The sequence below is a fragment of the Papaver somniferum genome, chromosome 1 (genome assembly GCF_003573695.1).
Source record: "Papaver somniferum cultivar HN1 chromosome 1, ASM357369v1, whole genome shotgun sequence".
Classification (NCBI taxonomy): domain Eukaryota; kingdom Viridiplantae; phylum Streptophyta; class Magnoliopsida; order Ranunculales; family Papaveraceae; genus Papaver; species Papaver somniferum.
The window spans coordinates 211180371-211196036 of NC_039358.1; the positions used below are offsets into that span (position 1 = coordinate 211180371).

At 38.0% G+C, this 15666-nt stretch overlaps 2 protein-coding genes across 2 annotated transcripts; one reads left to right on the forward strand and one right to left on the reverse strand.

Moving 5' to 3' along the window:
* Positions 1 to 10076: 10076 nt before the first annotated feature.
* Positions 10077 to 10738, reverse strand: LOC113336189. Its single transcript, XM_026582179.1, has 2 exons — positions 10522 to 10738; positions 10077 to 10423 (listed from the first exon to the last, which is right to left on the reverse strand). The coding sequence occupies exons 1-2, from the start codon at positions 10682 to 10684 to the stop codon at positions 10215 to 10217; spliced, it is 372 nt and encodes a 123-aa protein (XP_026437964.1). The 5' UTR covers positions 10685 to 10738; the 3' UTR covers positions 10077 to 10214.
* Positions 10739 to 11607: 869 nt separating this feature from the next.
* Positions 11608 to 14328, forward strand: LOC113359526 (aspartic proteinase-like protein 2). The gene is made up of 8 exons (XM_026603145.1): positions 11608 to 11828; positions 12131 to 12263; positions 12377 to 12624; positions 13275 to 13499; positions 13604 to 13760; positions 13853 to 13926; positions 14029 to 14116; positions 14233 to 14328. Exons 1-8 carry the CDS (start codon positions 11608 to 11610, stop codon positions 14326 to 14328), a joined length of 1242 nt encoding a protein of 413 aa, XP_026458930.1.
* Positions 14329 to 15666: the final 1338 nt, after the last annotated feature.

Below are 15666 nucleotides of genomic sequence, written 5' to 3' on the forward strand. Positions count from 1 at the left end.
TGGCTTAAGTATGGAATCATACACATCAACTATGTTTTCATGCATAGGATCATTAGTGTCAACAGAAGATTTACCTAAGTCATGCTCTTCACAGGATAATTGCACAATATCTAAATCAGTATCATCATCACATGCATATGAAATACTAGAAGAAATATCATTCATGAAGGTCGGGGCAGAAAAGCCTAATGTATTTGAAACCAAAGGTTCCACAACATTTTCAGCATAGACATGTTCTTCTAACATAACATCATCATCATCATAGTAATATGCATACTTGTCCCTATTAGCAGTTGTGGTGTTATTAGTCAACTCATGTTCCTCTAGATTAGGTTCATATTCAATATCATACACATGAGAAGGACTAGACATGCTATTTCCAAAGTTCAATTCATTACCACCTATATCATGTGACAGTGTCTCAGTTTCCCTAATGGATTCCCAGTGACGGGTTTTCTCTGCAATCTCAGCTAAAAATTTCCATGCATCATCCACAGTTTTATCAAGAAATTCACCATTACACATACACTCAACCATGGCTCGAGATTTAAAGTCTAGTCCCTCATAGAGGATAGCGACAAGTCTCCTTCTCAAATCCATGGTGTGGACATTCGCTCAACAAATCATTAAAACGTTCAAAATAGTCAAAAACAGTTTCCTCATCCAATTGGACAAAACAATTGATACTTTGACGAATAGCGATGGTCCTATGATGTGGAAAGAATTTTTTGAAAAATAGATCTGTGAGTTGGTCCCAAGTGTTGATTGATTGTGGTCTCAAACCGTAAAACCATGTTTTGGCCCTTTCCTTTAGAGAAAATGTAAACAAACGCAATTTCAAAGAGTCTTCGGACATATGATCAGGTTGCATAGTCCGACAAATTTGTTCAAACTCTCTTACATGAGTATAGGGGTTCTCAGAATCGAACCCTCGAAATAAAGGAAGTATTTGTATCATGCTTGCATTTATTTTAAAAGGGTTATTGGTTTGAGGTAAGACAATACATGATAATGGAATTTTTATTGTGGGATACATGTATTCATGGAGAGCACTAGGTTGGCCCATATTGAAAAGACACAAAGCCCACTATTTGGTTTTAAAGGGTTTTCAAAAATTTGGTTTTTTATGGAAAATTTTGGTTTTTATGGGTTTTGAAAACTTTGGTTTTTATGGGATTAAAAATTTGGTTTTCGAAATTAGGAGCAATTTTTTTTTTTTTTTTTTTTTTTTGTGTTGGGTTTTGAAGCCCAAATTTTAGTTTAAAAGAAACTACAAGCCTAACAAACAACTAAATTACAAGCCCAAATAAAGAAAGAAATAAAAATAAAACTAATTATTACAAACCCACAAAAAAAGAAAAAAAAATAAAACTAAAATTATTACAATCCCAAATAAAGAAAGAAATAAAATTAAAATTAAAATAATTATTACATGCCCACAGATTAAAAATGGAAGCCCACAGGTTGGGTTCTCTTAATGGGTTTAGGCTTACCTTTGAAGCACAGCCCAGCTGTTCAGTTTGGTTGCAAAAGCCCAGTTGGGCTTTGGATCATCCTAAGCTTTGGCTTCAACACTCAAGGCCCAGTTGGGCTTTGGTTCAACTTCTTCACCTTCTGCAGCTTACAGCCCAGTTGGGCTTTATCTTACACTAGCTGCAGCAGCTTCAGTGGCAGCAGGAGCACCAGTTCAGGTTCAAAATGGTGAAGCCTATGACAAAGCAAGCAAGCAAGGGCTTTGCAACAGCAGGTAGCAGCTTCACCAGCAATCAAGGCTCAGCAGCTTCACCAGTTCAGGGCTTTGCACCAGCATCAGGGGCTTAGCAGCAGCAGCAGGGGCTTAGCAGCAGCAGCAGTACAGTTCAACAACAGCAACAGGCAGCAACAGGGGTAGTTCAGTAGCAACAGGCTGCAACAGCAGCCACAGAAGCTCAGCAGCAGTAGCAGGGGACCAGCAACACAGGCTCAGCTCAACAACAGCAGCTGTAGCAGCTCAAGGCAAGTTGCACAGCACAGCAGCCTTTGAACAGCAGCACAGCAAGGTACCTGGACAGCTCAAGGAGAAGATTAGTTTCTTGCTAGAAGCTAAGAAGTTCAGTTGCACTACACAGCAGCTACTAAAACAGCAAGTTACACTAAAATGAAAGAATGCAATGCATGATGAGTATGCTAGAATGAAACAATATGCAAAAGAGTATGCAATGATGCAAATGAACTAACATGCAAAAACAGCCAAGAAAAATTCAACACAACACAACCAAGTCCCCGGCAACGGCGCCAAAAACTTGGTAGGCTTTGGGATATGTATAAAATAAGAGCAAAGACAGCCTACAGTGATAACCTGCAAGTGCACAGGGTCAAATTGTAGTAATGTGTGCAAGACAGGGTCATTCCACAGGGACTTGGGGTGTATTGAAGTTTCCTAAACTAGTTAATCTAAATGCAATGAGTGACAATGACACAATGAAGCAAAGAGAGCAAAACAGGGCCTACACAAGGTGAGTTAAAGGTGACAGTGGCATATACAATGGTATTTAGGCAGTGGCAAAGGCAAAGCAATAAGGCAGATGCAAAGATGGGAAAACAGTTAACAACCAAGGCTGTAAGCCAAGGGCAGGGAGGAGTTTGTGCACTGATTTCAATGCACAACAGCTACAATTTGCAAGAAAAACTGAACAAGATGGCTAAGAAATTTAACTGAGCAGGGAATCAAAACAGGCTTGAAATTATAAGTGACTGTAAAAAGATTTGTGGCTAAGCCAAGGCTTAGAATCCATCTTGTGACCTAATCAAGCAATGCAATTCTAGGTTGAGTTGAAGACCTTGAGCATATATTAGAATGGGAGGAAAATCAGCTTGCTCACTGATATGCCCCTAGTATTGACTGCCTTTTGACAGCACAGTCAATCACAGGCATACCAGAGCACTGATTACTTCCCATTGCTCAAGCAAAACAGGCATCAAGATAACTATCCTAGCAATACATCATTCAACAGTGCACTAGAATGAGACTATCCTAAGAACAAATCATAAGAACAAAACATAACATAAACATGAACAAGAGCTTGATATAAATTGTAACAATCACACACTCAAATTAAATACATGTTGGAGTTCAGAACAGCTAAAATTAACAATGCATTTGAATTGAGAATCATGGAATTGAAAATATTGATAACCCTCAAAGCTAACAGTTCATGGAAATAACAAAACTAAACTATTCTACTGATGCTCTGGCTAATCCAGGCATACCCCCTTTCACACACATCACAACTCTATTTATAGTTACACCCAATTCTCAAAAATACCTAATTTACAAAATTAGGGTTTATCCAAAAAAAATCCCAAAACAGTGAATTTAGGGTTTCGATTTCACCTAATTTGATGGGTCAAATCTTACCCACAACGTCGACCCAATCTTCCTATGACTTCACTGCTTCATTCCCACACCTCAATTTCTTCTTTAGCTTCACCTAATTCATCAATCTCTAACCTAGGGTTTCAGAGATAGGAAAGGTGCGAGATTGATGAAGTAGGCGGCTAGAAAGATGGGGGAAATGATGGGTTTCGCTTTTAGGGTGGAGTAGAGTGGTTTGGTGGTGTCAGGGAATGGTGGTGATGATGGAGAAGGTGGTGACAGTGGAGTAGTTGCAGAGGGAGTGGGAGGAAGAAGATGGGTTCGATGGAAAGAAGGAGGGGAGTGTTTGGCGATGGGTATAGGTGTAGGTTGTTACAGTGTGAAGCGGGTGTAGCCAATTCGATGTCCAGCGAAGCTGAGCCGTGGGATGCGGAAATGATAGATAAATCTAACGGCTACAAGTGAAGAGGCTGGTATCGACCGTCGGATGCGTGATACAACGAAACTGACGGCTCAAGATGGAGTTAGGTGTTGTAGTGTTAGACAGGAGCTTCAGACTTTGATGTACTGGCAATGCTGCGACCATAGGATGCTGAGATGATCCAATCTGACGGCTAGAAAAGGAAACGGGTATGGATATATGAAATGGATTTGGGTGAGGGTTTTGGGCCTTGGGTATGCCAAGCCCATATCTTCTTTAAGAACAATTCTTCCTCTTCAAGCCCACTTCTAGCCTTTTGGTCTTGTGCACAACATTCTTCGCGGCTTCCTTGTGTAATTCCTCCCGGCTTTTCACTACTTTTCTGCTCTTTTCGCTCCGCTATTCATCCAAACTTTATTTATTACCTAAAAATGCAAAATTAGTTAATAAAAATATTTATTCTTGAAAACAAAGAAAATACAGAATATGGGATAAAATGTAGAATTAATGCACAAAAGATGAGTTAAATGCCAAGAAAAATATATAGAAATATGCACTTTTTAGCACTCATCATTCAGCGTCAGAACACGTGAAGGAAAAAAACAGGGGAAAGTACATGTACTTAGATTAAAAGCTATATGTCTGTTACCTTCCCCTGGTCTTCCTCGACCCTTGTGCCAGCGCTCCTCTTCTTGGAAATAGAAGCCGATTTGGTAGGCTCGCCCTGAGGCTTAACCTACGAAAAGAAATTAATCAATACCCTGAGCCGATACAGCAGGAATCGAAGAAAATGGAAAGAAAACAACATACCCTGTCATCATTAATAACCCAGAATAAGTAAGGCTCCGCAGGAAACTAAGGAGGAGGGAAGCTACCATGCAAAATCTGGCCGCGAACAAGTAATAAAACCCGATCCCAGTATGGGTCATTAGTATGGCGAGCACGCTTGTTGGAACCTCTCCCTAGAGGATCAGCATCCAACATCAATCGTTCAGCACCATCGGTCATAGACTTCAAGCGATGAGGGCTGGCAGCAAAACCAGCAAGGTCACCGTTGGTAGATGTCCCGCTCCGACAGTTCACAAGGAAATTTGCGACAATATATTTGGGAGCATCCTCGGGCCTGTAGGTCGACCAATCGGCCGTAGATCCATGACCCTCACCCCGGTCTCTCCACTCATTCATCAGACGGAAAGTGTTTCCATTCCACTGGGTCAAGGCCCGAGGCGGATGAAGCTGCGACAACACCTCATAGTAGAAAGGGCTAGTAGGGTTATACAAAGGAAAGGGAAGGCCGAGCTCTAATTTCCCACGAGTAACGATAACCGCCTCGGATGACTGATCATATCTGTCGACATCGGACTTTCTCAATACACACGTCTGGCCCGAGACCAGGGATACCTCGTAATTTTGAAGGCCAAATTCTTCCTTCAACTGTTCAATAAACTCATCATCAAACAAGTCTTTTGAGACTCTCTTATCAGACCTACATGAAAAAGAAGGAGATTCATCAGGGAAAAGGGAATTCATAGCACGATAATCGTGATGGGATGGACTCTCAATCCAAAACAGGGAATCGAGAGAAACGACATCGCCGTCGGAGAAGGTATCACTCACGCACCTTTTTTCGGTCATTGACGGAGAAGAAGAAGCCATGGCAAGAAAAACGAACAGGGAGATACGAGCTCCGATGAAGATAAAAGCAAAAGAAAGAACTAACCACAACTATCGCGAATCTCACCAACAGAAACAACAAAGACGAAGATTGAAAAGAGAAGAGAGTCACCGGAATTAATGGCGTCGGCAACAAAGGGAGGAAGAGAAGAAAGATGAATAACACTTCGTTTCTCTGAAAAATGGCGAACAAGGGAGTGAGAACATAAGGGAGGGTATTTATAGGGTACAGCGCCTCAACCGGTAACAACGGTTACAAGTCATAAAGGAGAGTTAGTGGGAGACTGCATGGCGGAATTCCCGGCACGGTCGAGGACGTGGAAAGATGAAACGATTTTCTTTCCCCCGTGTCAAGCACACGAGCGAAAGAAGGGGCATAAATGCAGGTGTAGATAATCCACAAGGATAGGTGGAAAGATCCTAAGTTATGATACACCAAAGAAAAAAGAGCGGCGAAGAACAGGATAGAACCAAACGGCGCAAATAGAGAGGTATCACGTGAGTCGAACGTGATGACCCAATAGATGTCGGATGTAGTGTGTAGTTTCATGCCACTACAGTACACATGCCTTAATACACCCAGGATCAAGTTCTTCAAGACAATAATATCTGAAGTCACATTGTTGATTTGCTGCTGCTTCTGCAACATCTACATAACCGTGCAATAAATCGTGCATCCATTGGTTAGATGATCGTTGTTAAGTGAAATAATGTTACATTTAAGATTTAGAATTTCATTAGTATTATATATATATACTAACCAGTAATTGATCTTGCAGCGGCCTCGGCAGAATAGGAGAAAACCAGAAGAAGCAAGCATAAGCTCATCGCCGCAACCAGCGGAGTAGTCTTCGAACTTGACATCCTCTTTGAGATTGGATTTGACCGGTTGTCTTCAAACTGGCAGTATAAATTATATTGTTCATGCCACCAATATTTATAGTGGCTTGTCAGGTTCACACTAAATGTGTCTAGAATTCAAGGTGCACGTAAAGATTATTTCCTCACACACAATGTCTGTTTTGTTTAAATGCATAAGATATCACATTTATTTCAATTAACTTGCTTGGAAAAGGAATGAACAAGTACATCTAGCCGGTGATAGATGATCTTATTCCATCATTAATTGGATAGATCAAGTTCTTATTATGTAAAGTTCTTATTCCATCATTAACCGTATATGATGTTTTCTTTTATTTTTGATTCCTCCAAATATGTAAACATGCTCTTCTTCCGTCACGGAAGACATAAATCACATGTCCATAGTCTATCAAGTATGCACAAATTGGAGAAACCACGTTCATCGTCCATCAGTCTTAGGGGTGTAAATTGGACCGGGCCGGGCAGCCTGGCCTATTTATTAAATGGGACGGTATAGGGCGGGCCGGAACATCTCTTATCCATGAAATTAAAAGGGCCGGGCGGGCAGGGTTATTTATCTACAGTAAGTACCCATGGCCTACCCAAGCCTGTTTTGTAATTTGGGCTCGGCCGGGAGGGCCTTGAATATTACAAACAAATATATATTATACATATATATTGTTAAAAATAAAAAGAAAGTAGTAATACACAAGTTTTACTTAAAATTAATAATCAAATACGAGAATTGAGATGGGAATAAGATAAACCAAACTTCCTATAATTTTTCCTGAATTGAATCATCAGAAAAGGAAATTGCCTTAGATTTTGCTCAATATTTTCTCTATATGGATAACAAAATTAGACTCCTATGGAATAAAAGTTAAGAAATACATATGAAAACTGTGAGGGTTGACTGTATTAAGTATATGTACCAAGTATATTCTAGGATAAAACAAAATTGGAACAGTCACTTAGGCTAGGTAAATGGATAACACTGGCGGGTAGGATTGACGGGATAACAGGGAGGATATTGGGCCGGGCAAGAAAATTTGAATTGTGGCCTGTGCCCCCCCCCCCCCTCTTATTTAAATGAGCTAGGTCGGGCCAGCCCGTAAAGGGCCACGGTCACCCATGGGTTGTCATGGGACAGGGCGGACGGTACTGGACCTCGGGCTGCCGGGCAAAATTTACACCCCTAATCAGTCTCAAAATATAACAGAGTGACCTACAATGGCTTAGATACCCAATACTTTTTACATGGGCTTGAGGTATCGTCTAAAATAATAATGATCTTTTAGGGACCATGAGTTTTTTGAGGGGACCATGGTTTTATTAGGTCACCTTCCTTATAGTAATAAGGGGTGTCCTAAAACGTTGAAATGACTAACCTACCTTTAACCTAATTTAATTTAAAACCAACCTAATAACCACCTATATATATAACCACCACCACCTCCCACCACCACCGCCGATTACCACCACCACCTCCGATTATCACCACCACCGATTACCACCACCACCACCACCGCCCACCACCTCCGATTATCACCACCACCAACCACCGATTACCACCACCACCTCCTCCCACCACCACCGCCACCGCCTATTTAAGAAATGTAACAACATCAATGCAATCACAATTAAGTTCGGTTACATAATAATTTTATCGAGTATAAAAGACGCCAGCCGCAACCTGATTCTGCCATGGGACCACTCCGGAGGTATTTTCCAACAAACCCTTCGATTTAATTTGATTTTGATTGCTTCAATCGAATAGAAATCATCAAAATAGGGTTTTAATAGGAGTTACAGAGCCATGTTTGGTTAGGCCGATTTTCCAGAAAACCCTAGTTTACTAACCGAACTTCTTGAAAATGAAGAACACGAAGAACAGTTCGGTTCTATTGGATTTAAAACTAAGTCACCGAACTCTCTGTTCGGTTGTTTCGCAAAAAAAATTAAAACTACAAAGTAACCGAACTCCACCCTTAGAACAAAAAAAAAACAAATTCAGTCTAACCGAACTGTGTTGTTATGGCCACTATGTTGAGTTCCAAAATAACCGAACTTAGCCAATAGAGTTCGGTTTATTCGCAAAACTTTTAAAACTACAAAGTAACCGAACTTAGCCAATAGACGCTGGAACTTCACATTTTTTTTGTTTGTTAAGTTCGGTAACTTCACAATTTTATCGCTGAAACCGAACTCAGAGTTCGGTTGGTTAGCTGTTAGGTTCAAGTTTGCGAAAGAACCGAACTTTGTAAACTTATATACTCTTATATTACATAAAGTTCGGTTAGATCAAAAGTGCATGCAGTTTGCGAACCAACCGAACTTTGTACACCAAAGTTCGGTTAGTTGAGAACCAACCGAACATAACGCTGTAACTAGGCCTGTCAATGGAAGAATATCCGTCGGATATTTAGAAATCCGATGTCCGACATGTTAAGCACTACCGGATATTCGATATCCGATAATATCCTATACGATATCAAAATCAGATATCGATTCCGATAGGCTAAGCTGTCGGATATCCGATAGTATCCGGTTATAACAAAAAAGCTTAAAAACCCTTGTAAAACATTTTCATAATTGACACTTATGGGATATTTATCCGACAATATCCGATACTAGACTCGAAATTAGGATAAATTATAAATAAGTTCCTATACTATCGGATATCGGATATTAACATTTCAGATGGGGTCTAATCCGTTTCCGATATGTTAAGGAAGAAATATTCGATAAAATATCCGATCTGATATCTGATATCCGATAAAACGGATAAAATCCTATAGGATCTCGAATACTCGGAAACGGATACCGGATATCGGACAAATATTGACAGGCCTAGTTGTAACTCCTAGAAATTCTATTATTTGAGAGTTCGGTAACCTGCGTGTTTGGAACAAGTAACCGAACTACACTTTCAGATGAGTTCGGTTACTTGTTCATCACACGGGGCAACCGAACTACAGCTTCAGATGAGTTCGGTTACTTGTTCTTCATATAAAGTAACCGAACTGTTCAAAATCCAGTTCAAATCCGGATCATTTTGAAGATTAACAAATATTCTAGGAGAGGATGGAGATGAAGAATCAGATGAGTTTTCATCATTTGAATACTCAAACTTAGTGAATTGGAAAAAAAAATTATTTTCCATGTTTTTCTCCTTCATCTTCTCTAACTCTACTCTCTCAATAATTCTACTCAACTAATAATAAACCCATCTTTTAATTTAATCTCACTAATTGTTTTTAACTAAATCGTTCACTAATCATAACCTAAAATTAATTAAGAGGGTAAATTAGGTATTAAATAAATAACTAGATATGGGATGATCTAAAATTACTTCTAAGGTCTTTACCCAAAATAAAACCATGGTCCCCAAAAAAACCATGGTCCCAAAAAATCGTTCCAAAATAAAGCTCAGTAAACAGCCTAAAATCTTCATTGTGCCCCAAAAATTATGAGGACGTGAAATTGACTGCTTACCAGAATATGATTTTTACAGAGGTGCTCATTTACAGAGTAAGCCACCACTACTGTATGATTTGTGATGAGATGGTCTATAGACCCCTTGACAATGTTCGATTGACGCTATCTTTGTTTTTCCTTCGATAATCAGTCTCCATTCCGGGAAATGAAAGCAGAACTATTTCATTGCCTCTACATGTTCAATCTGTTTTTACTTTTTAGCGGTGAATTCTATACGTGTGTATCGCTAGGCAAATTCCACAAAAATGAGAAGAGAACAGAAACATTGTAAATTTTCATTTCCAAAATGTAAAAAAATAAAGGGGATAAATAGATCCATCATTTATTTTCTTCTTTCTTATTATTTATTTGGGACATTGCAAAGACATGACTAGAGATCCATCAATTTAGGGGAGTGACCCTAAGCTAGGGTTCCCAACAACAACAACCTTCTAGCTCAGGTATGACTTTGTATCGGTTAACATCAATCTTCTCCTCACGATTTGATGAAGCAGCAGGACCACGCAAACAAATGCCTCCTAATGAACATTTCTGATTACAATCATCATCATTAGCACAGACACCTCTGATGAGGGTACATCGTGGTGTATCATTTGCTACTGCTCCTGCAATATCTGCATTACCGTGCTTCCATTAGTTGATTGATTGTACGTTATTAACTTAAATAAGATTACATTCAAATTCCAATTGAAAGTTACAAACAAATACTAACCAGTAATTGGTCTTGCAGCTGCCTCGGCGGAGTTCGAAAAACCCAGAAAAAACAAGCATAATAAGCTCAGAGCCACAACCAGCTGAGCAGTCTTCAAACTGGACATCTTCGATGAGATTATGCGGTCGGATTTCACTGTTATGGTGTAAATTAGATGGTTCATGTATGCAACCAGTTCTTATAGCTTCTCAGGTTCACACACGAAGTGTTGGCGGAATTCTCGATGCATGCAACCAATACTTATGTTTTGTTTAAATGCATAACGTCTAGTATTAACTTTGCTTAGAAAAGAAATGAACAACTATAGCCACCTGGTTGGCGCAAATGCAGCCAGCTGGTATGTAAATCATTATTCCCTTATCAAGTTATTTATTTTCTCTCATCTTTTCCCCGTAGTCAGTTCTAAAATCCCTGGAAAATTGCTCACTCACAACCCTCCGAGTCGCCTGTCTCCTAATTTGGTGTCTCTTCGTGTCCCACCAATGTAAAATCGTCATGTGTTGTTATTTCATTACCTTAATTACAAAATTATTAAACCCATTTTAACAGTAAACTTTTGGTAACTATTCAGTGAATCAGTGAAAAACTTCTTATCTAATTTTTATTCAGCTCAGTTAATTTTGGAACATCTTCTACATATGATTAACATCCATTATGAAACCCTAAAAAATCACAAATTATGTATACTTTAAAGTCGTTTTAATTGTGTTATTTTGATCATGGCTAAATTATTTAATCAGAAGATTTACACAAGAAAATTGAAGGAAATACGCACATGAATATAATACTTACTCCAAATCCAATCCATTTTAGGCCATAAAAGGAAAGTGTATAAATATCTCGAATTTTCTTTCCCAAATTAACCGGATCACTGCACTGGGGTAAAAATAAGGAAAGAAAACGACGCCAAGTTGAAGTTTTTTCATCCTTACATGGTTACATGTAGGTAACATGTCAACTGATTAGACTAATTAAATAAATTTAATACTTTTTTATTTTATTCCTGAACTAAAATCATATAAATAGGTTTCAACCTTCCACCTACTTCTTAAAAAGTCCACTTGTCAAAATTCTCTTCTTCTGAAAATGGGTTTGCATAATTTGATCTTCTTCGTATTAGTTCTAGTTTTTTTCTTAGTTGTTTTGGCTAACGGAGAAGGAGGAATTTTCAAAGTTGAGCACAAATTTGGAAGTGAAGCCAATAGATCTCTTAAGGATTTGATAGTTCATGATAATAATCGCCATGGAAGACTTCTTGCTGGTATTGATATTCCTTTAGGTGGTGATGGTAAAGCTACTGGAACCGGGTTCGTATCAGTTATCACCAAGTTTAATTGTCATAATCATTTTTACTTTATTTTGTCAAATCAGATGAGATTTTAATTTTTGGCACAACAGCAAGAAATGCCAGCAACTTGTTTGAAAATGATAAAAATTGTCTTTATATCGTACAGATCATTCGCTACATTTTTGGTATGCTTGTTTAGAATTCCATTTTCAAATGTTATTTGCCGCTTATTTTTGTTAAAAACTTTTCATGTAGTCTAGTGACGTGAGATCATGGAGTTCAAATTGACATTTTTTTCTGGCATTTTTTGGTTTATTATAGACTTTACTACACGAAACTTGCAATTGGATCTCCTCCAAGAGATTATTTTCTCCATGTAGATACTGGCAGTGACATTTTATGGGTTAACTGCGTCCAGTGTGATTCATGTCCTGCATACACCGACCTCGATGATGTAAATGTGCACACTACTCCTTTTTCATTTCTTCAATGTGAGTCATGCTTAAAAAAAAAACATACTAATTATTCTCATCTCTTTTCTCCTATATTTGTTTCTAATTTTGACAGGTGACTCTGAAATTATATGACCCAAAACTTTCTTTAACGGCAGAATTAGTTCCATGTAGTGGTGGGTTTTGCCCTGGAATTTACAAAAGCCCCCTTCCTAGTTGTTTATCTGATAGCACTTGTCCATATGGTATTCAATATGGAGATGGAAGTGGAAGTACTGGATACTTTGTTAAAGATGTTATTGGACTTGATCAAGTTTCTGGAAATCTTCAAACAACCATTGGGAATTCAAGTATCATATTTGGGTAAGTCATGAAAAGAAAATATCATAAATTTATCATAATGTAAGTTTAGTTCGTCCCAGTTCAAACTCCGCTTGTAAGAGCAGGGGATGTAGGATGAGAACTTTCGTTCAGTTTGGAAGAATTTGATCAAAAATAATCAAATTAGGTGCTATTATGGGTTGAGAAGTGGTTAACTTTCACCCAAACTCATTCATGCACTCTTTCATATGAAAGAGTGAGTGAAAGTGGAGACTAAGAGGTTGAAGATTTACCGCTTCGAAAAAAATTTGCTTGAGCTGCTTATCATATGCCTCTCAACTATATCTTTTAGTTTTTATTTATTCAAAATCTTTTAAGCCGGGACCCATTTAGATTTTATTATTAAAATAACAAAAAAAAACTAACTTTAATCCAAACGGCTAAATACCAATCGCTTAGTGTGTTCAAATAACTTTTTCATGGTCACAAGCACACCTTTCACTCGGTCTTTTATTGGATTTGGTAGTGAATGAGTGTTTTTAACGCTCATTCCATAGCATTTTCTCTAAGAAACATTTCCAAACCACGCATTCAGATGGTGGCACGACAAAATAAAAGTTTTCGAGCCAAGTTTTAATCAAGTCATGCTTAAGTTGATATTTAAACTTAATATTCTTCTGTATTTTGAGTAGGTGCGGGATGCGACAAACAGGAAATCTTGCCTCATCCACTGGAGCCCTCGATGGTCTAATTGGTTTTGGTGCTTCAAGTATATCCATGCTTTCACAAATAGCTTCATCCGGGAAAGTGAAGAAAAAATTTGCTCACTGCTTAGATGGTAAAAATGGTGGAGGAATATTTGTCATCGGAGACGTGATGCAACCACTACTAGAAACAACACCATTAATCCCAAAAGCGTATGTGATAGAATCCAAATTTTATATGATCTTCTGGATCGATTCATTATAATCATTGTGTTCATAATTTTTGGTACGAATTAATAGGTTTAATGTTTTTTTAGGCTACATTACAATGTGAATCTAGAATCCGTTCAAGTTGGTAATACCGTCCTAAATGTTCCAACACAAGCATTCGAAGTTGGGAAAGGAACAATTATCGATAGTGGTACAACTTTGGCATATTTTCCAGGAGTGATTTTAGATCCATTGAGACGATTGGTATGGGAAATTTCGGCTAATTTTTATTTTAAATCTTCAATTGATATAAAATTTTCACCTTAATTATGACTCATCTTTTTTTTTGGGGTCAGATTTTAACTAGCCAGGACAACTTGAATATACACCTTGTTGATAATCTCATCGAGTGCTTTACATTCGACAAAAGGTTTTGTTTTCATGCTTTACATAAAATGAAAAAAACTTCAGTATTGTACTTGGTTATTGGGAACTACATAACTGATTAACATTATCTCTTATATAACTGCAGCATTGATGACTCATTTCCAGTAGTCATTTTTGGTTTTGAAAATTCTCTCAAACTAAAGGTTTACCCTCATGATTATTTGATACCGTATGTAAGTATAAGTGATTTAAATTCAATGACCACATGATGATTCCGCTCTAATATCCATGTCTCTTCCTTTCACTCTTTTATTGATGCTTTCCTTACTGATGTGTGATACATTGACAGAAAAATAAATGGTGTTCTGGCTGGCAAGATAGTAGAAAATTAAAATCCGGTTCAATGAGTGACTTGATCATCTTAGGAGGTAATTTTCGTTTTTGATCCCCTCATGTAATTATCAAAAAAACCTTGTGCGATTTACTTAAATACATGTATACGCCATCATATCCATGCAGATTTGGTGCTAACGAATAAGTTAGTGTTATACGATCTCGAAAACCAAGTTCTTGGATTGTCTGAATACAACTGTAAGTATTACCTCTACTATTTGCAAAGAAAAAAGATATAACACGGTTTATCTTAATAATATACATGCGTTTCTGGTTGTTTATTACAAATAAATATCTGCATTTGTGAATTCGTTTTAGGTTCTTCAACCATTGGATTTAAAGATGAAGTATATGAAGATATAAATAAAGTAGGTTCACCCAACCTTTCATCATCAGATGCTCGTCACCGTATGGATTTTGGAATGGTTATCAATTTGTTGTTACTATCTTTCATGTTGCATAACTGTGTTTAGCGAACCTTTATGAAACTAGCCCTTATTCTTTAAAATCAGCTTCTGAATTGAAAATCCCATGAGAAATGGATATAGGAAGAACCTAATATGTTGCAGGTTGATTGTTCTTTTTGGAGATCCTGCAGAGATTGGAGGATACCTGAAAATGCGGGGGTCTAACAACCACACCCAACAATTGGATTGGCAATCTGAGATGACTTACTCCAATACACTTTCTAGAGAGTCAACTAGACAGTCAGACTCAATCTAGAGTAAAGTATATCAAAGAGCTTAATATCTCTAACTCTAAATTCAATCCGCAATCAGCAAATAGAAATCTGCGAGCCCGATTGAATATAAGAGGAGTTACTTGAACGGTACCAAAGACCAATGTTCAAGTGTCAATCAATGTAAATCAACAAACAAAGGTTGGATATTCTAATTGATTGATCTTAACGCACAACCTGTGATATTTCAATTATATAACAAAATATAATGCGGAAAATAAATAACACAGACACCAGAATATTGTTAACGAGGAAACTGCAAATGCAGAAAAACCCCGGGACCTAGTCCAGATTGAACACCACACTGTATTAAGCCGCTACAGACACTAGCCTGCCACCAATTAACTTCGGACTGGACTGTAGTTGAACCCTAATAAATATCACACTGATTCAAGGTACAATTGCGCTCCTTACGTCTCTGATCCCAGCAGGATACTACGCACTTGATTCCCTTAGCTGATCTCACCCACAACTAAGAGTTTCTACGACTCAAACTCGAAGACTTGATAAACAAATCTGTCTCACACAGAAAAGTCTATAGGATTGAACAAATTTGTCTCCCACAGAAATACCCAAGAGTTTTTGTTCTGTCTTTTGATAAATCAAGGTGAACATGAACCAATTGATAAGCGGGACTTATATTCCCGAAGA